The sequence below is a fragment of the Corvus moneduloides genome, chromosome 3 (assembly GCF_009650955.1).
Source record: "Corvus moneduloides isolate bCorMon1 chromosome 3, bCorMon1.pri, whole genome shotgun sequence".
Lineage (NCBI taxonomy): Eukaryota > Metazoa > Chordata > Aves > Passeriformes > Corvidae > Corvus > Corvus moneduloides.
In genome coordinates, this window is record NC_045478.1 from 15521465 (window position 1) to 15543802 (window position 22338).

A 22338-nucleotide genomic window follows, 5' to 3' on the forward strand; every position below is an offset into this window, starting at 1 on the left:
AATAAAATGCAAAAGCATTTCACCAACCATTTGACTTATCTCAGCTCTGCTGACATTGTAATCACACTTTAGTCCCAGGATTAAAGCATTTCAGCAGTCCAGTTAGACCACGCTGATTTTTAGAGAAAGAATTTGTAAGATTGTTTTTAGTTCTATTCTACATACACAGACGATAAATCCTCATATCTGCGGGAGTAGATGTTGTTTTCCAATGTTAAGTAAGTGCCAGTTGTATAATTAATTACTTGCATTGCAAATGATATAATGGGAAATTTAACTGGTAAGAATTTAAATTCAAATCTTGTTTCATGAAGACTATGACAGTTCGCCATTAACATTTTAATACATTACATATGAAAATGTAGGCTTAAAAACAGCTTTGCATGGAAGATTATTCGCACAAACATACACCAAAATATCCACTCATTCAATGTGCACATAAGATTTACGCAAATCTGTGGTAAAAGGATTATTACCTTTACTCCCTTAAAAAAAAGAAAAAAAAAAGGTTCTTATTCATACAAAAGAATGAATCCAAAGAACCAAAGCTCTTGTAATGTAACACTGTGCTTACATTATTCCAACCCATTTCTGTCACGGTGGGTATGTGAAAAATAATGTGAAAAGGAAAATAAAGATAAGCAAATAAATCCACAGAAAGACAGAAAAGACTGCATACTTGTAAAACCCAGTTATTTTCAAGGGGAATTTAATGTTTGAAAAATCAGGACAGTATTGGGGCTACTGATCTCTGAATGCCATTTCAAATTATATACCAGATGAAGACTTCACATGTTGTTCAACAGACAAATGAAATCTCAATTCACATGAATGTAACCCAACCTCCTTTCCAAAAAAATCACCTTCCAATTGCCCACATGAGAAATTCAAGAGAATCCAAGCCAGCTACAGAGTTGATCTTTTTCACTGATATTCACCAGTACATTCCTCTTCTGGATTAGGGTTTCCTAATACAACCAGTGGCAGAACCAAAGTCTGGCATATGATCCAGAAGCCATTGTGATTAAGGCCATCACAAAGTCAGTACAGTGATTTAGAAAATTAATTTTCTGTGCTTTTTTAGAGGCCAGGGAGGAGAGGCCAGGGACTGTTTTCCCATTCTCTGGAGTTGCATCACAACAAAAACAAAGCTTTTTTATAAAACACTATGAAGCGGAGTATTTGTATCTACTCTAGCCATGTTGATTTTGTTGTTGATTTTGTCTCATCTCCTCTTGTCTCATAAACTCACTTTGATCACTTTCCATGTTACAATTTGTCTACTCACAGTCTGAGCCTATCCATTCCTCACACGCCCCTTTCTATAAATGACTGTAACTGTATGTGAACACATAGCTGTGCCCACACACTGTATTTATCATTTGCAAAAATATATGTACGAGACTTTACTTTCAGGAGAACTTTCCAAAATGTATTTAGCAAAAATGTGAACACTTACTTCTCATTACATAGTTTAACTGTACACAGCCAATAGTCAGGGTTCATGGCTGTCAGTAAACCACATTTTTCTTGCAAAACTCCCTTCAGGCTATGCCCGTGAAAACAACTCCCATCTGTGTTTTCTTCAGACCAATTTAACTGAAAACTTGAAGGATTTGGCTTTTCAGCACGTCGCACTGAACCAGACAGCTTGCCAAACTGATTTTGTAAGTTCACAACCATTTCTGTGCAAAGAGAAACAAAACAAACATACGCAAAAGTATTAAGTATCAAAATCCTGAGGTTTAGAGGTGATTAAAACGAAGAAAATGGGGTATTTGTGCTTTTAAAATTTCTTTTGTTTTTTCTTTAAACATCTGTGTGAAAAACTGAGAAATCTTGGAACTCTCTGTGTTCTCTCTGCCACCCTCTTTACAGGTTTTAGTGAAACATTTTGAAACATAATTCAAAATTCCATGTCTTTCATACCTAGTGATATTAGTAGTGGGGCACTCTAAAACAATCCTGCCAGTAAAACCTGTAAAACCCATTTGATACTGCTGGGATTTTTATGCTGATAGAAAGCACATTCATACACACATGGATTCAAGGTTAAGCTTTTCACGGTGCAGATTTCAACTGGAAAAGAAAAAAACAACAAAAAATCCTCACTCCATGTTTGCCCACTGCTAGTGAATGAACAACAAACTTCCCTAAGTTACCGAGGCTGAGAAGGGAAAGAAGGTATCATGATAAACCAGCACACACTCTATTGACTGCCTATGCCTTGTTTCCATAGGATAAAATGCAGGTTAAAAAACACTGTTGGAGCTTTAACTTCCTTTTATGACCTCTATTTAAATAAACTCATTCATATATCGAAAAAAAAAAAAGCCAGAAAAAAAACCCCCTCCTAAAGTAATCCAAGGACTGCAAAGTCTCTTTCAAGAGGACACTAAAATCTGTGATGAAAACCAAAGGTTTAGGAAGGTTTCTGAAAATCTGCACCTAGCACATAAGCGTTCTAGAGCACTGTCTCTACTATGGTAGATTTGTTTTAAGAAAAATCCTGCCCAGTTACAATTATGTGGTATTCCTGCTCACAACACAATGATAAAGTTCTGTAATCTAAGTGGTCCTCTTCTAGCTACAAGAGAAGCAGAGCCAGAAGAGGAAACTCTTTTCCTATAAATGCAGGAATTAAAGGGCATCTGAGTAAATAATCAGCTTGAAATAAATAAATCTAAACATGGTTTTCCATGGGACATGACTTGACTGCAGGATCACCCCAACCAAATTTTGAAGAGTAAGTACTTAAAAAAACCCTCACCGCATTCCTGAAGGAGAAATCCAACATGCGTAATTCAAACCAAATAGGATTATACAACTTATTTAGAAGTCCCTGAACCAGTCACTTCCAGAAACTGAAAGAGCATATAAAAGGAAAAATACCACTTGCCACATTTAATATCCCTCTCCAAATACCTGTTGTTTTCTGGATAGTATAAAATGTAGAATGAAGAACTCCAGATCTAATTTGGCCAAATAAAATTCTGGTTTTCTTTATTTCTATGGACAAGTGGGGTTTTGTTCTTTTGTTTCTGTACTTTTATGTCAACATAAACCCCAGAAACTTCTCACAAGTACTTCCAGAGCTACTAAAATAGAGCTGTACCTGCATTCTGACTTGAGCTGGCTGCTCAAGTAAAGCCTTCCTTGCTTTCTGTAGTAGGCTGCAAGAAGGAGTGGGAGAGAAAAGGGACATGCAAGATCTACCAAAGGACATACTGGGATATTCATACCAAAGCATACGGAAAGTAAACAAGGAAACAGACAGGAAAGCTATGGAAGACCAACAACAACTCAAAAGGAACAGTGATATAAAGGCAGCTGGTAAATTAGACAAGATGAGGACAGAGCACTCATTCTGAAATGTGGTTCATTGTGGTTCATAGATTGTTAAGAAGACTGGTAAAGGCAGTTTCAGTTGTGAGTGTTTGAAAAATTCCAGCCACAGGTTGTAAAATCGTACTACATTAATTGTACCCAGAGATGAAAGAGAAGAGACAAAATATTTTAAGATGTAAATGTTATCAGCCAGGGCTGAAGACTTTCTATGATGGGAAAAGTTGGAGCAGATTTCTGTATTGCTGGGAAGAAGCAAAGTTTACTCACGTCTTCTCTTTAGCACTTTAGGTTTATTCTTGACTGAATAAAACAATGGCTTTTCACATCTCCACAGATACCTACCAGTAAGAGACATAAGAATTATTAACAAATAGAAAGCTGGAGCAAATGAATAAAAGAATAATAATTTATTACAAATACTGATAGAGTTTTAAATCAAAATCAAAATAATCTAATGGTTAGTGCTATTAAAAGCCACTGCCCCTCCAACATATCTACGGGATCTTTTTCTGAGTAGGCAAACCAAGGCACGTTAGCCTAGATCTACTGTAATCAGTTAATTGTTCAGCTGTATAAGCTATTCTTCACAGAAAGTGAGCATTTAATTAATAACCTGGATAAACATTATGAGTGTAAATAGAAAATTAAGACAGTGATTTAATCATTCTATTCACTCAAGCTTGGTGGATGGATATGTGGAGCAAATTTCTAACTTTTTTTTATTTCTGTAGGGATCAGGAGTTCACACAGAACTGTCTACCTTAAAAAAGAAGTACTTAAAAACCTCTTACTTGGCTCTTTCTTCATCCAATTTCTTTTGCTCCACATCCAAGGACTGTTTTACCACCTCATACCACTTCTTGAACTCAAAATATGGACCACCTGAATAAAATATGCACATTTTAGTTTGGGAAGAAATGAAAGAAATGACAGAAAAGGTGGTCTCCAAGCAGTTAGACCCTGCATCTTGCACCTGCATACAAACTACCCTGAATGCTATGTGCCTAAAGAATATACACTTGATCTAATAACTCTGTAAGAAAGAGAAATGCACAAATGGAATGAAAGAACAACACATGCCATGTGAAGTGCAAAGAAGCCCTGTATCTTAGGTTTCATAGATTTAGCACAATTCGAACCTTTTCCCTCTTTTCTGGAAAGGTAAGTCTAGAAACTACTTCCTCTCTACCAAATGAACTAGCTCTCCACTGTGTGAAGTGGCCTTCAACTGTTTGAAAGTTGAATTCAAGGGATTAATGAAACTATACATCAAGCTTAGATTTAAACAAATAAAACCTAAAGAAGCTCAGATATAAAATTTCACACAGTTTCATCAGCTCCCCACTGTCTATCAAACTAGCCACGACACCTTACAGGGTTGGAAAGATAAACTAGACAATGGTCTTCACTTTGTATCAGCCTCCCATGGTTTTGAGCACAGGAACTTCACTGATATGTGAACAAGTATTTACCAGCACATGCAAAAACATGAAGGCATAGGACATAGAGCAGCACCTTTATCACTGATCCTCCAAAGAGGCACAAGACTGAAGCAGACCAACTGGGTACAGTAAGGGTAAGAATTCCAAACAGAACTATGATGTAGATTTATATATTTAGAAAATAACCAACTCCTGTTCCTCGTGGGTGGAATATCTGCATTGTGAATTAACCAGACTTGCATTTCCCCATTGCCCCAGCTGCACTGCATGCGATGCTTGCGTCATGCTTAGCTTTGCCAGCCAGCTGTTTAAACTCTCCTGAAGGTGAATATACTGTTCTTACAATCAAACTTACATACCTTTTGTATTATCTGCATTTCTGCTATTTGCACTATCCTGCCTCAGAATGTCTAGATGCTAAAAACATAGATGGTCTCAAAAAGCAAGAGACACATGAAAGGAACAAAGACCCCTCAGTAGTCCTTGAGATTCAAAGGTCTGGATATAACTTCTTTTATCAGCTCCTCAAACCCAGAGATTTAAGTAAATACTCCTAAACTGCTGGGAGAGCAGTGTGGGAGGTGGTAGAAATTTGTGTTAAACTTCATATGAATTATTAAGCATCTGTCACACTCAAACCCATTGTCAGATACATGATGCTACACTGTAGTAGTGCTTTACCCGGCCAGTACTGCTGCTCTGACATTCATATAGCTGAGCAGAAAATACACAGCTCTGTGATACACACACACATACACACATACATATACACCTATATATATCTCAATCATGTTTTATTTGAACAAAACCTGTATTGTGGATGTGTGCAGTTCACAGAACACACAGAGTAGGTAACTACAACTATATATTGTATTGCTTCCAGTGTGACTTGAAGAAATGTAGGAGCTGAAATACTATTTTTAATTTAAAAAAAAAAAAAAAAGGACTAGAGAATGGATAGTTAAGTTGAAAATGGAGTCAACATAAATTGAATCTTTAAAACTCAGAATTAACCATTATCCATTTCAGCACTCTAACTTTGGGAAAATGCCAGAGGCAGTTTTGAACTCTGGCACTAATCAGTGCTCTAACAGAAATTCTCACATCAGCTCCTCTGCACAGCTGCTCACCATCACTCCAACATTCTATGCACAGGGACAACACAGCAGAGCATATGGATCATTTTCACCATCAGATTTTAAAGCAAAAAAGTGGGCAAAAAATGAGCTGTTAATTCCCAAGGACAATGAGACTGGTTAATAACGGAGAAACTCCATTAAGACATTAATGGCTTTGAGCCTCAGCTTGTAAAGCAGTTGCACAACTCCCCACTCTTGTCACTATCATGTACTTCAAGTTCTCAAGGGAAGTAAAAAGGAAAAAAAATCCACCTTAGTTTGTGTATCTACTTGAATGTGAAAATTACCAGTTTTAGTTAACAGTGATGACTGTCTCTAGTTACAGCAGTAATTGGGCTCACACATGACTAACACCATAATTTTATTATGGACCTAAATTTTAAACAAAGCAACAGAAGGGTCAAAATGACCCAAAACTGGATACAAGACCTAACAGATAAACCACTGTAACACATCTTGGATCTTATCTTTAACTGTGATTTGGATCGGGCCATGGAACATCTTCCTGAACATTTCTAATCTTTTATTTGGTCTTTCTGCCCTCAAAGAACCATGTTCACACCATTATCTTCTCTATCTTAATTGCTGCTAGCTTTTCCACACTCTCTCAGGATTATTTGGACTAAAACTAGATTACATCTGAAATATGTTACACACTAAGACATTTTATTTAACAAGACTAAACAAGTTTGGATTTTATCATGAATGTGGTTTGATGCCCCTAGTAAGTATCTGCTATTTATGATCAAAGTGTGCTCCTTCTTCACGGCATACCCATTTATCTCCACCTACCAAGCATAAAACTCTAAACCAGGGGGTAAACATGCACAAGCAGAAGCAGAGAGGCACCCAGCAAAATGTGTCCAAATTCCCCTATGCAGAACAGTAAGAATTATGCAGGTACACTGAGGCCATTTTACATGAACAGGATCTACTCTTTTCTCCAAATAAAATTTCCCCTAAAGAATGACAAAAACACATTCTAATGATCAATAAGAAAAGTCTTTCTAAGCCTGATTACAAAAATGTTTCATTTACAAAATCATAACACCGCTTCTACTAGAATATTTATGTACCTTCTGTGTTATTTTTATTTCTTTCTTCAGCAAACTCTGAAAGTAACCTGTAAAAAAATTGTTAAAATCAGGCTGTTTTGTAGATCCAAATACTGCACTTTTCACATGAAGTTCAAATACAACTGACAAAAGTGACACCCTAATTTTATTTCAAGTTTCAGATAAAACCCAACAAATTTTAAAAGTAAGTAATATTTCATGTCTAAAATACTTTCAGGTGTATGGTTAAAGCTAATGAACTTAATTGAAATTCCAATAGTATAAATTTAACTCTAAAGAAAGAACAATCCAAGATAAGCATTTGCAGTATTTGAAATTTGGGGGTTGCTACATATTTGTCTGTACACTTACCATTCATAGTGATCATCTAATAAAAACAGTAATTTGAGCACAACTACAATAATTGCTGCAGCAAGAACATCATATTTCACTTTTCTTGTTGACTTATTTCCAGGCATAAGAGTCAGGAAATCCACTTCTCCAATACCAATCTTTTTCACCACTCGGCAAGTCCAATTATGCAATTCATCTGATTAATATAAATAAAAATATAAAATGTTAAGACAAGCTTGAAATATTTTTACGGTGCAAATATGTTGGCCATTTGAGGAAAATGATGCTTAGGTCTTTTAGGACCATTTGACAGCCTTATCTTCCAGGCTGAGGAGTATTTTTGGATACTTTTAAAAATACAAGGCGACCTTCACTGTGCTTACATGGAAAACACTTGTGACTTATTATATATTCATATGGAGAATAAAAAAAATCACATATTTAATACTGCTTTGATGTTACTTGAATAATGTAGTGAGATCGTCGTGAATTCTTGTGGGAAAGCCTATTGCAAATCCACATAAATATATTTTCAAAAAAATCCCCAAAAGCAAAAAACTTGTCACAAACTTTTTTCCTGCGTGTTGACTAAACACCCATGGCAGGAATCAGCACTGCACAGAGGAGGAGCAGGGCTGGTTGTAAAGAAGCTGGTTGGGTAAGGAGAGCAGTTTGATCGTGGCAGGGCAGCACCTGCTGCTCCCCCAGCAAAAGCTGCCGAGGTCACACCTGGCTTTCCCTGCGCAGCCCAATCGCACCCGCCAGGGAGATCCAGATGCAGCTCCACAAGATATACAGCAGTCTATCTACACAGTCTCTTATTACTCTGCTTATTTTTCACAGATACAAATCCCCCAAATTCCTCACCTTTCCAGTTCAGCAAGAAATACAGGAGTTGATTACATCACCATCAGATTCCACAAAGGTTAGCAATGTATGACTAAGTACAACCTTAATCCAGCTGTACTTATACTCTTGCTGCTTACAAAGTGCTCAGTAGGAACTTGTTTTTAATCCTTTCTCACATAACAGTAAAAGTTAAAAAAAGTGGAAATGAAATTTTCTTATAAATACTAGCAAGATACTTTGTTTTATTCTAGATACATAAAATAGTCTCTGCATTGGTATTTAGTGTCCTTTAACACTGCCAATTCATTGCTCTTCTTTTAGGAGTTGTTAAGACAACAGCAGCAGTCCTTTTTCAATTTTTAAAAAAATGCTTATACATATTAAAATCTTAATTGCAGAGGAAAGGACAACATATTCTCTTCTGCAGTATTTTCAAAGAATACTTAGCTTTGCATTTCTCTGTAAAAGATCTGAAAATGACAAATTTGTAGCCTTTTTTTTTATTCAATTGATACTTCACAATCTGTAAAATAATGTAATCCTCTATGGGATCACAACACTGGCATAAAACTACAAAGTCAGAATTACTACTCTGGAATTTTAGCCCTAAACCTGCTGGTTATCTTCTATTCATTCAATTGTGAATGAACAGAAAAACCAAACACTTTTATTCACCATAACTAATTGCAAAATAAGACAGTAACTCCCTCCCCTACTATGAACTGTTGGAATGTTTTGAGAAAAAAAAATTTACAGGCCATCTGTCTGTGTAATTCATCTTCAGTGACAGTGGTATTTTACAGAAAGTACGGTAACCCAACAGACAGTTCACATACTAGGACATATTGGTCTTTCTTTGACAAGTCAATATTCAAGACTTAATTTTAGGATAGACAAAAAGAGTCAATACTTATGCAATATATGATTTCAGAACTAAATAATAAATCAAGTGAGACGGCAGCCGATCTATCACACGCCATCAATTAATATTAAAATAAATGGTAATATACAATATTATGTAACACACAAAAGGTATTCTTTGTTAAAGAATATACAGTCACATATGAAAATTCCAGAGCTAAGCAATCGGGTCCCAAATTCATGAATCATTTAGCTAAAGTTAACATATCACATCAATTCAACAGGTGCCTCTTAGTTCACATGGATACTGAAAGATTTAAAATGAAGTATCCACTCCACAGCCTTAGAGAGCCAACATCAGAGCGCCCCTGCATATCTGGGCCCATAATACATACTCTAAATGTTTGATGAAGGTGCTTTCTATAGAAAGAATATCTTTCAGTTCAAGCTTAAATGGGAATAAATTAGAAGGAAAAGAGCAGGCACTTTTGAAGTAGTAATTTAAGCCTTTTTGCTAGAGTTTAATAAACCACAGAAAAATTTTATCAGTTCGGGCTAGGGAAAATATTTACCAGGTAAATTGGCTTCCATCAAATACTTCATGCACAGCATGTCTGGATGAAGAAAGCAGCTGTCTGTTATATCTGGAAAACGAGGCAGGTCTAAAAACGCTGCAAGCTCATGCATTTTGTTGAATACTTCTTCATATACAGGCCACGACTGAAAGACAAGGTTAGAGGGGGTTATATATTTGCTCTATTACTCTATTTGTTAATTATTTAAAATTAGTTATTGACACTAAATTCTGAATTGTTTAATTACAGGATTATTTATACAGATTCTTTTAGCACTCTATGACTAAACACATATGCAAGAACGGAGCCAGATTGCAGTACTGCAAAGAGAAACGTGCACTAGTTTTAAATTCCATTAAATATATAAGGAACAAATAGAAAATTGCTTCAGATCTCCCACCACCTCTCCTCTGAAATGCTCATTATGTGTCCAAATGCTCCAAAACGGAGAGCTTTTGGAAAAAACCCATACAGATGCAACTGCAGGTGAACTGTCTAAAGAGCTAAGAGGTCAGAGAAGCACAGAAGGTGGAGGCTGGAAGGGACTACTTAGACCATTGGGTCCAAGCCCCTGCTTGGGTCTGCTTGAGCAGGCTGCCCAGGACCACCTGTCAGATACTGAACATCTCCATGGATGGCAGCTTCCAAGGTTTGTGGGAAATCTGCTCAAGTGTTTCACCAACCCCTAAGTACAAAGGAAAAAAGATTTTGTTTTCCCTTACGCTTAAATGGAATTTCTTGTATTTCAATTTGTGCCCATTTCTTCTCATCCAGTCACTGGATACCACCAAGGAGGATCTGGTTTTCCTCCTTTGCACCCTTGTGCAGGTACCACATCACACCCACCTTGAGTATCCTCCAGCTCCAGGATGAACAGTCACAGCTCTCTCTGCCTCCCCTCATTTGTCAGGCTCCACTCCATCATCTCCATAGCCCTTTACTGAACTCACTCCACTTGTTCACATCTCCCTGTACTGGCTAGCCCAGAACAGCACCCAGCACTCCTGATGTGTATCACCACTGCCTAACAGAGAGGAAGGATCCCCTGCCTCCCTTGAGGACCTGTGCAGTCACCACAACTGCTCAAAAATTGACAGTGACCTTGCAGTGGCACCAGCTGGCTGCCTCAACACTTGTGCAGCATCTCATCACAGCCCATGAACCTTCATACGTCCACTTTGTTCACATTTTCTCTAACCTGCTTCTCAAAAACTGAAGCAAAAAACCCAATCATCACTTTAGTCTTCTCCTTGGTCTTTGTGACCATATTCCCATTCAGCACCAGGCCCACATTCTCTAGAACCCTTCCACAGAATCTTTCTGGTAATTTAGTTTAAAAAAAAAAATCAATTGCATATTTGCATATTTATTAGTGACTATAAATCTGAAATTCTCTTTTTGAAACCACTGACTGCATGAAGAAAGTTCTCCCAATTTGTACTGAGGTTTGCTGCTGTAGGAGAATATAACTTACGGAACAACTTTGACATGTTTATTCATAATGAACTCAGCAGGACCTGAAGTTTGTGTAAGTATGGATGTAAGGTTTGACCCTCATTTCACAATACCTGAACTGTTTCATTCAACATTCCTAATTCTCTATAGTTTAAATGATTACTTGAACTTACCTCTAAAAGCAACAATTTCAGTTGACCAGGCAACTTTACCATTCTAAATGTATAAAAAGCAATGATTTTCCTGCTTCAGCCATTAGTTCTAATTCAGCAGAGCACTTTATCATGTCTTCATATTTCATAAAAGTCAATTTGTACATATGGAACCTTCCTTTAAAGGAAACTTAGCAGGGCTTTACACCTCATGCACAGCTTCAAAACTTTCCCTAACAAGAGTGAATTCAGGCTTCCGGCCTTTTTTTGGTTCAGATTATAAACAGAGTAACCGTGTTTACAAGAAGACACAATGTGACCTAATGTGGTTTTATTCAATCATTTGCTTTCATCTATTTTAATATAAGCTCTGTAGCCAATGCCCAATTTTTGTTTTGCGTGATTACCAACATTACATTTGCTTTTTTTAAATGATCTCCCCTCAGACTGCAGTTCAGACTTGCATGAAGACATGCTCAGGCAAATGAATAATTCTGCTGTCACCTACTATTACACATGTAACTTTTTGTAACAGTTAGGAAGTTGTATCATGTTCATTATAGTTTCTAAACAGAGTAAAAATTGGCTAAGACTGCTCCAGGACTATCTTGAGAAACAAGAAAAACACACATTACCAGAGTTCTGCAGAAGACCAGGCTCACAGTATTTTCCATCCCTTTTAAAAAGCAACACTAAATTGAATACCAAATCAATCTTGGAACAAACCTGAATCATATGTAACTTCACTTAAGTGTACTGGGAGAAAAGTTGAAGTCACAGGTAATTCAAATAAGAACATTACATGAATACTATTCATAATCAGATAGCAAGGAAATATGCTTTCCTCTAATGAAAAGCAGCTGAATTAGTATTTTCTTAATAATAGATCACATATGAAAATTAATTAAGACACTGGGAATTCAGTCATATGAAGCATTCCCATTCTCAAACATTAAACTATCACTAATGGAGCTATCCAAAGTCTAATTTGACACCGAGCTACTTTAAGGAATATAGATCTTAATTGCAGGACTCCAACAGACACCTTTATCACCTTTTACCTGAGCTTTTCTCCCTGTACCAGGGCAAGAAGACAGCTTTCCTAACCTAGGTATTAGCGAGTCAAACCATCCTCCCTCTGCCCAACACCTACTTTTGTTTCCAAGCTTTTGTTTGCAATTTACAGAAGGCAATTTGGTTCTTTTTCAAAATGGCTAGAGAATGCTCTGCTTTGCAATGACAACTAATGCTTTCCTTTTTGTGAAGGCAAACAAGTGGTATAAAAACTACAAATAAAAATTAAGACTGAGAGCTACCACTTGGGTTATTTTAAAACCAGTGTTAACAGACAAAACTGTTATTTGTTGATGTGTGTTCATAAGAGATCTAAACACACTTGGAATGTGCATCCTAATAGAAGATAAAGATCAACCAAATCAACTGCTACTTCCCAGGGTTTAAATCCTAAGCTCAAAAACATTCCCTGTAGTAGTCTCATTGCTACAATGCAGTGCTGTGCCATGAGGATGAGGCTGAACTGAACCCCACTTCCAGCAGCACAGCCACCTCTGGAACTGGAAACTGCAAGCATAGCTGCATCCAGCACAAGGTCACACCTGCCTGGGACACAGGACAGGGCTGAAGGCTGAAAGGTCAGGGCTTAGGACACTGTAGGGTTTCTTCAGTAAGCAAGCACTGGCTGTTTTCACCAGTCACTGTATACCCTCTTCATACTCTGTTTAACTCTGAAAGAGCTGTGAGTTCATTCAGCAAATCCTTTATTCTGCAACGTTTCAAACATACTGGGAGGGTTAAAAGAGAAAGAACTCCTGAACTCCACACAACCAACACAGCAAATGTTGAGACAATATTAAGAAAAAGAAAGATGCAACAAACAAGCAGACTCAAAATTAATAAAAGTTATCACCTTCTACCTAGCTACGTATCACTGCCAAAAAAAAAAAAAAAAAAAAAAAAAAAAAGAATCTGATAAAACAAGTTGCACTGGAAGTCAACCAGCAAATCCACTAGGAAAGCAAGACCCAGAGCCAGGGCCTCCCTCCTTCAGTTAAAAAAACTCTGCCTCCAGCAACCCATGATTAAACCCCAAGGGAGGAGTACTTGGACAATAGAGGACAGTGTTAGATCATATGCCACACGACAAGTATAACTTTCACTTATCCAATCATAAATTAAAAAATTCAAGATGTATTTCTGCGCTAAATATTAGGACAACTCCCCTGTCCATCAGCACACGAAGTTACTGAGCTCTCACCTTGTTTTGGGAACCTGGGAAACAATAAAAACCACATATAAAACTGAAGTTACAAACCCTTAAGGGCACCTAGTAATTCCGGGAAGACTGACAGAAAACCCTTTTAAACTATGACACCTGCTAGCCTTTTCAGGTGTTTTGCAAGCTGGGATTCCTTCAAGACTGATCAACAATGCTGACAGAATCTGTAACTTGTCTAGATGGGGTACAGAGGTTGCCAAGACCTTTCTTTAGCTTTGTCTTCAAAACATTTGTATCTTATTCCCACATGTGACAAATAAGGTCACTACAGCTCTTCTCCAGAAAGCAGTATAGATTAGTACTACCTGAGAGTACTTTCCCCTGCCCCCTGAGCACAAAATACACACTGTTGAGTCAGTGAAGAAGTGTCTATAACAAGATTTTCATAATGATAAATATTCATTAAACTATTTAAATTAGTTGTCTTTATCTTTCAAAGTTACATGGCATTTTTCACCTGTATTAGAAAACAACAAACTGGTTTTCAGGAGCAGAGGAGCCAAACTATTAGCATGATAATCAGATCACAGTAACAGGTAATTGTTTTGAGTAAGCCAAGATTGCAACTTCTCCTACTTGTTTGGACAATATCAGAATGTTGCTGATCAACAAGTAGAAAACAGTATGCACTGGCTGGCTTTCTAGAACCATTTGCAGGCTCCATAGTTTCTTGTTTTAAATGTGGTCTGACTGACTCTTCTTGGATGACTGCATAGGCCATTTCCTTCTCCCATATCAGGACAATATCCCATTACTTACATATTCACAATTCGGCTTATGTTATAATGATAATGTTCTATTATTTCTGAAAATAAGTAACTATACAGTTATTCTAAATTCTTCATTTCATATTTTTCCCTTCCATCCTTCTTTCCTGTTCAGCACTTTTTTTCGCAGCACAATTCCCTTCCTCATCATCCTTCTACCTGTGCATTTCCATCCTGGGACCCTTTTTTTCCCCATGCCTGCACATCCTCTAAAGTTCTACCTTCCCTGTGCTGCTCATATTCCACAATGGACCTTTTTCCCCAGGGATTTGTTTAATGACCATTTAATACTGAAACCTAGTAAGGTCTGACTCATTTTTTCATTATCAGCTTTTTGTAAGTCTCAGGGAATCTTTTAACGTCTAGAGTTGGATATGCTGGCAATAATCCAAAACTCAGCAAGGCTTCATCATTCTTAAGATGACAAATTCAACTTAGACAGAGTTTGAAAAACAGTGTACTAAACTTACCAGGAAATGGATTAAGAAAGCCATTTAACTTGTAGGCTTGGAAAACAATGTGTTATGAGGGTTTAAGAAGTGGTTTTTGCAACATAATCCAGAATTTTGGTTCAAACCTTGTGTAAAGCAGGGCATGCCCACAAAATAGAAGATATTTATTGTAAAAATAGCAAACCAAATAGCTGCCCTAATGTGTGTAAACATCTTTGAAAACTGCCTGGATTGAAACACACATTCCCAGGAACCCAAGCTGGCTTTACATCTACATAAGGTAAAATAAGGTACCAACAATGAGCAGAGCAGTCAAGTTCTCAATGGCACTTGGCTCACCTTATTTTGCTTCTGCTGCTCAACTGGTTCAGATATATCTGGTCATCTGCAGCATGAGCCTGATGTGGGATGACACCAGCCACAGTGCATGCAGGTTGTATAAAAGAATTGACAGAAGTGACAGTAACTGTATTAACTGTGAAATTTACCCCCAAATTAGTATTTAAAACTGAATGAAATGACCTTGCGGACCAACCATTACATACTAGATCATTAATGTAGTCACTAATCATTTTTTTCATGTTTTTTGTGTATTCTTACAGTACTACTAATCTCACTACCTCCCATATAAACACACACCAACAAATATTGCCGATTTCTTTTCAAACAACATTGGTTTTCCCCCCTTGCCTGACCTCTATCTACCTCTCAGGCACCACCACCATCACACCTGGAGCAGCCACAAACTAATGTAATAGCCATCAAACACAAATTAAATGTACTTTAACACTATGTATTATGATGAATACAAACTTTTAAAAAATAGGAAACACTGAAACTTTTTTTGCCATCTAACCTAGCTGGAAAAAAACTAATGCAGTCAACTTTGTTACATGGTAGTAACAAAGTTGTAGTCTTTCCAGGAAAGCCTTCTTTGCCAGAGTTTAAGGTATACAGAAAAGACATAAGCAATATTTAAAGAGACTCTTTAAAGGTCCCTTCCAACCCAAACACAAACCATTTTGTGATTCTATGACATTGTCAGCACTGTCACCACTGGTGTATAGAAACACCCAGGCTTGTGATTTGCTGGTGAGTGTGAAAGTGTATGGGGGAGAACCCCTGCACCCTTCTCCTGCCTCCCTTCCTAGGTCACCATCAGAAACAGGAGAAGGAACAGACCCCATGAGCCTTGCATCTGACTCAGTGCACTCATTTTAACATGGACTAAATGAGTGGATAGATTTCTCCAAAGCCTGATATCCATGAATCACATACAGATGCTGACGTAACAGCAAGAGGGTGTGCCTGGAATTATTAAAAGGGAACCAAATGACAAGAAGAAGACAGGTGAAACTGCTGTAACTCCATTTAGATAACTGCAAAGAAATATGCATCTCGTGAAACTTCTTCCATTAGAAAAGACAAAGAGATCCAGCACACAAGTAAAGCTGCTCCTTTACAAGCCTGCCATCAAGCAGAAAGAAGAAGTAAAACGAAATCTATTTGTCCACCTGGAAGACAGGCAGACAGGTTGCCCAAGTTATCTGTCTGGTAACAAATGGGCAGAAGAGATGAAAAAAGAAGTCAGGATACCATTTGAAAATCACAGAAGTCACATTGGCAGGCTCTCTCTTCCTCTCTTCTTTTAATAACTGTTTCAGCTGCAACAGCTACTACATCTTAAAATCCCGAATTACTTGGGATCACTGTTTTAAGAGGAAGTGAGAAGGGTATTTGTATAGCAAAAAGATTAATTTTAGAAAATGGCTCAATAAACAAAGTTTATACACTTTGAGAGAAAAAAAATAGGTGCTAGGATATGAGACTGCATTAAACTGATACACGCAATTTTTACTGAAGAATTCAAGATGGCATGAGGATGAGCCAGCAACCCACACACAAAAAAAGCCAACTGAACATCCAATACAACTGTAATCCTTTACTAGGAAATAAAATTTTTGGCTGCTGAACAGACTTTTTAATAGGTTACTTTCAGAGGAAGACATATTTTTCATTACATGATTCCTGGTTAAAGTGGTGTTTGAATAAATGAGTTTCAATATTATTAAACCACAAGAGACACGTGCTCAAGCATTAGCTTGTTCATGCTCATAAGCTAAGTCTGTCAAATACCACTTTTCTAAAACAATGTACTCTTTCTAAAAATACAGAGAGCATTCCAACAAGGAGCTGAACTGTCATAACATATTGAAATTTAAGAGTTTGGGAACAAATTTTATTGAATTTCATAAATATTTTGGTAGGTTTGTTTTCTTCCTTCATTAAGTAATGCTTAAAGACAGGTATGGACAAGCTAGAGTTTCTGTTACACAACAGCAAGCTCTCATGATAAACTTGATTACAATAACCCTTTCAGCAGTGAACTTCCTCCTCAGCTTTTTTTCTTTCAAATAAAAGCCTCACCCTTGCTTCTTTTCATTCTGCACTACTTTCTATCCTGAAAAAGTACTGCATGCACCTGCTAAAATGCACAAAAAATACAGAGTTAGGCAGAGAGAAAATAAACCCATCAATAGATAGACACCCACCCCCAAAAAATTAAGATTACAAGGTATCTCAAAACACCAGCAGACCAAAGCAGGAATCCCTGCTTGTTTGGGAGAGTAAAAGCAGCATAGCTGATTAGCAGAATTTGCATAGATAAAATTTTATCTCTCTTAAAAGATTTTTTTAAAATAAACAAGAATGACCAGCTTCTGTCTTTCTTTGAATTCTTTACAGAGTTACCACTGAAAAAAGAAATAAAAAAATCATATGGCAATCAAAGTTATTAAAATTTTAGTCAGGAAAAGAGGCTCTTACACATAAGACCTGGAATATTTTGAGAAGAAGACTTCAGCAAACAGAGGAACATGACTAGAAGCCAGACTGATGGATACACTTTCCAGAGAAGCAGAAAGCTGTTGTTATTCCAGTCCAAACTCTCCAGAAGAAAACAGCAAACATTTTGACCTGCGTTTATGAGTTCACTAACAGATTTAGTCAGGAATTACTCTGTTTGAATCAGATCCAAACTAAAATATATATGTGCAATCCACCAAAACCTAAAGTGTTAGACAATCCATATGTCAGCAGTTTCCTAAGAGCTGTGTGATGACTTGAAGACATGGGCTTTAGACAGTAGCAGATTATTAAGGGATACAAAATCCTTTTGAAAAGCCACTGAGGAAAAAAGAATTAAATACAGGCACCATTTTACAGCATTTAGAAAATCTTCAGGTTTCTTCACGACTGTGGCACAAACCCACCCCAGTCCCTCAGGCAGGTCTTTGTCCCAGTCTTCCACCTCGGGAAAAGAGCAGCACAACACCACCCCCGAGAGCCAGGCCTGGCAGGAGCAGCCATTGCGTGACCAGGGGGAATGACCAGCATCAAAGGAGGAGAAAGAACCAAATATTCTGCAACTGAGTTGGTTTCACGTGGCTTGTACTAACGCAGGCCTAAACTCCATATTAAACGAGGAAAAGATATAGAGCAGCTCACTACTTCCTGCATGCTGAGCTAAGACGCTATCTTGGTTTAGAAACAATATGAGATGAAACTGTAATGACTACACCCTAGTGCACTTACAGAGTCTCAGCTAAAAGCATGTTCTCTTCAGTAATTCCTCAATTTCATATGATCAACAGTAAAACCTTAATCACTATGCAAAGAAATGAAGAGAGTATTAACTTAATCTGTTCACAAATCCAAGACCTGTACCCGCTTTTATGGCCAAAAGAGGACTGCACAGAAGTGAAGACTGTTTAGAAATATGAAGGGTAAAGTACAAAACCCCTCAAGCTGCCATCCCTGTCAGCCCAGGATGGCTCCCCCATGACCTAGAATTTATTTACTCTTACATGGCTTTTCATGTTTCTCTTCTTGCCACATTTCTAGGCCAGGCTTCTTGCAAGTGCTCCTGCTTCCTCCTGGCATCAGGATCATCACTACTACTCAACAGTAAGGAATTTTACATTGTGAGTTCTTAAACAAGCAATTCCTTTATAGTTCCTCCATCAAAACAAACCAAAAGGTCACCAGAAAAATACAAGCATGAAAAATCTTTTTTTCAAATAGCAAAGATTCTGCTTAAGAAAAATGTGTAATATTTATTGCTTAGAATTCTTTGGTGTAGGCTAGACATACCCCTTTTATGCAATGATTTTGTATACTTTTACCATTTAATCATTCCCCAAGTTGAATAAGGAACATCCTGAGATCTCTAAATCTGAAACTTTACTGGACACCTAACTTAAAAGCCTGAACTATGACTTTAAAAGAGTTGTTCTAAGATAACTAGTTAATGAAAAATGAAGTTTTACAATCTTTAAAAAAGTCTCCCCAGAATACAAAGTGCACAACCTGAAAGCCTAACTGAAACCCCAGAATATAAAAAAAAAAGTGGTTGTACCACATGAAACCAAAAAATCTATTTAGCCTTGCACCCAGAAGCGAGCAACCAAAATGTGCAGGGAGGAATTTATGAACTGAACAAGCCATGACACTACCAAACATCTGTCCAGCTTCACACCATTTGTGGCTGACGCAGCAGTGAGACCTCTCTATTCTTTTTTTTCCAGATCCCTATTCCTTCATGGCATCTGTACAGTCAGCATCTGCCATTTTAACATCCAGAGCATCCTCTAAGGCAAGGAGTTTCACCAGTTACCCACAAAACATATGTGGCAACATCTTCTGCTGTTTGATTCTGAACCTGCAAACTGGCAACCTTTGCTGACACCTTCCTTGTATTGGAAGAGACATTGAACAACTGCCTCCTGAACATGTCCTACAAACTATCACCACATCCTCCTCTTAGTCACCTCTTCTTTAGGTAGAAAGATAAGTAGATAATATTAATTATTTCTTGTAGGAAAATTGCCCTGTTTGATAATCCTTGTTGTGACTCTCTATACCTCTCATTTCTTCCGCAACTTTGACAAAGAAAGGGTAAGAAAAGCAAAACACCCAATCAAAATTCCATATAGTATTTAAGATACAGGTACATGACAGATTTATACATTAACATAAATTTTTTTTCATCTCCATTATTTTATCAGATGTCAGGAATTATTAGAAAATAATTCTAATGTAGCTGGGCTAAAATAACTGCACGTTCAAAAACTGCATCACAATGGGATTACAGAAACCTGTATAATTAAGATCACACAGATATTTAAACTAAGGCTGGTACATGAACATAGCAGTATTGATAACACCAGATTTCAGAGAACACTACAAATCAATTTTTCTTTACTTAATACTATTTTTTCCATATAGAATAAAGATATTCATGTCAGCTGTTGGACAAGAAGAAAATCTGAGAAATTTCAAGCAGTATTTCTCCATCTGTATTCTCATAACTATGAAGCTCCAAAATTATATATCTCGGTAGAGGCAAAAAGGGGAATGTTTGACTTATTCCCAACTGCTCACACAGGATTCAGAATTTTATTAAGGAAAAAGAAAAGAGAAGGAAAGTGAAAAAAACCAAGACTGAATAGAATGATGAAGACTATGGAACTTGCAGGTATACTTTTGTTTACACTGGGATTTTTTTTTCTAAATTATCCTTCTTCTTTATAAATTCCTTCTGCAAGTGTAAGAAATCTTTGCATGTACCCATGATATGCATTTTACTTTTTCCTACAAAGTTTACTCATCAAAAATGGTCAGCAGACCATTTTATTTTAAAAAGCATCTTCAGACTAGAAAATTATTTAACATATTATTAGCATAGCATGGTTGTCATCTACCAAATCAGCAACACTAAAACAGCCACTAAACAATATAAATCATTTCCACAGTAACAATTTCAGTACAATGACCTCACACAATATTCAGAATACAACAGTATACTGAGATTTTCACTCGTCCTTAGAGAGTGGGACATGAAACACAAAGCCTTAGCACAGTGATTCATTCCACCTGTCCCTCCTAGAAGAGTACTATAATTAGGAGACTAAATCCACACCCACAACTAAAGAAACACCAGCATTTAAGAAATAATGTCCAGTTTATGAACTTCTATTCACATACTCAAACTCTGTAATGAAGCAAATTCTAATCCTTCTGCTTTTAAGCTGATGAAATTACAGAACCATAAATAACATCTTTGATATAAAACAATCACAGAGAATGAACTACCATTTGCTGTATGAAAGCACTCAGCCACATTGCATCCAATTTAGGGTACCAATCAAGGAATTACACCAGAAAACCCAAGGGAGACATTGGCCTGAAAAGCAAGACAAATACTTGTATTTTTAGCAATGCTAAAAACAGTCATCATGAGATTTCCAAGGATCTTCAGTGGTCATTATTACAGTTTCATATGAACTTATGCCTTGAGCTATGAGCATAACACTCTACAGACATTCCTAAGTAACACCATCCCCATAGACACTCTGCTTTTCCCTAAGCACGTCATAGTTCAAGGACAGAACTCACTCTTCCCTGTGGTACAATGAAGTTCACCAGTGATCTGCTGTATTATGAGGAGATATTCTTTCAGTACTGAAAAGAATGATGAAAAAGTCATTAGACTCTGTTACCAGCGCAAGGTGGGAAGAATTACCAGCATGAGTGAAAACAGCTCACGACCTTTGCAAGCTTGCGCAGACCTGCGTAAGAGCTGAATGTAGGCAAGAAGAGAGAAGCATCAATACTCTAGAGTAACAGTCCCCCTGCTAATCTCTATCTATCCTTCCTTGCCATCTACATTCACGTGATCTAATGAAAATACTCTCAGTAAGTGAGTAGCTAATTTTCAAAGCTTCCCAGGCAAGATCCTAAGTTTATACACTTCAAACACAGTAAAATATCTGTGATATGCTCCTGACTGCAAGAAACAAAACAAAAGCAGCTCAAAGTATCTAAACCAAAATGCAAACAAGTGTTTCCAATGTGAATAAGCCAAGCAATACACTTAGATACAGGAGTGATAGTTTCCTTGAGTTATTAGGTACTGTAAATTCAAAGAATTTGTTTTCAGTAAACCCATAATACTGATGCTACTCCTGGTCAGAACATAGATAAATTATTCAACCAATCCTAGCAGTGTATTTTATACAAATCCCCTCACACTTTGTAACAAGCCGGTAGAGATTATTAGAAATTACTGGGGATTGAATACCAAATTACTTCTAAAATTAAGACATTATGCTCAAAAGCTAAGGACTACCACCAATTCCTAGTTTTGGCTGCATACGGCAGGCAACTGTCACAGCACTGAGCAATTGTCTTTCCTTAATCCATGAGAAACCCTCCATTCTTATGTTTTCCTCCAGGCTACCTGACAGTTCTTCTGCCCCCAACATTCACAGGGAAATCAAAATCAGGAGGCGTCTTAAATTACTTAAACTTTTCAGCTGAATTTACAAAACAAAATGGCTTTTACTATGCTTGAACAAAGCTGAACTGATTCACATACATTTTTGTGGCACATCCCCATGTAATTCAAAGCAGTTTTACTGAGCTACTGAGTTGTTGGACGGTCACAAGGCACAAAGTGTTTACATGGTGCAAGTATTAACAACCATATTCTGATTGTAATATTGCCTGTAATAAAGAGAATGAGAAAAAGGA

General features: G+C 37.2%; 1 protein-coding gene across 7 annotated transcripts in view; it reads right to left on the bottom strand.

Annotated features, from left to right (window-relative positions):
* TAF1B (TATA-box binding protein associated factor, RNA polymerase I subunit B) overlaps nucleotides 1-22338 on the bottom strand; it is a 53027-nt gene that overhangs the window by 9302 nt on the left and 21387 nt on the right. For 4 of the 7 annotated variants that reach the window (XR_004239268.1, XM_032104300.1, XM_032104299.1 and 1 more), the window contains exons 9-14: nucleotides 9621-9768; nucleotides 7357-7534; nucleotides 7006-7052; nucleotides 4140-4230; nucleotides 3616-3686; nucleotides 1460-1685 (exon numbers count right to left, since the gene is read on the bottom strand). Coding sequence is in view for 4 of the 7 variants with exons in the window: in XM_032104300.1 (XP_031960191.1) it covers nucleotides 1460-1685; nucleotides 3616-3686; nucleotides 4140-4230; nucleotides 7006-7052; nucleotides 7357-7534; nucleotides 9621-9768 (761 nt within the window). In the remaining 3 variants the exon portion in view is untranslated. The remainder of the gene's footprint in view (nucleotides 1-1459; nucleotides 1686-3615; nucleotides 3687-4139; nucleotides 4231-7005; nucleotides 7053-7356; nucleotides 7535-9620; nucleotides 9769-22338) is intronic. The other 3 variants (XR_004239270.1, XR_004239269.1, XM_032104301.1) reach the window with 1 other exon arrangement.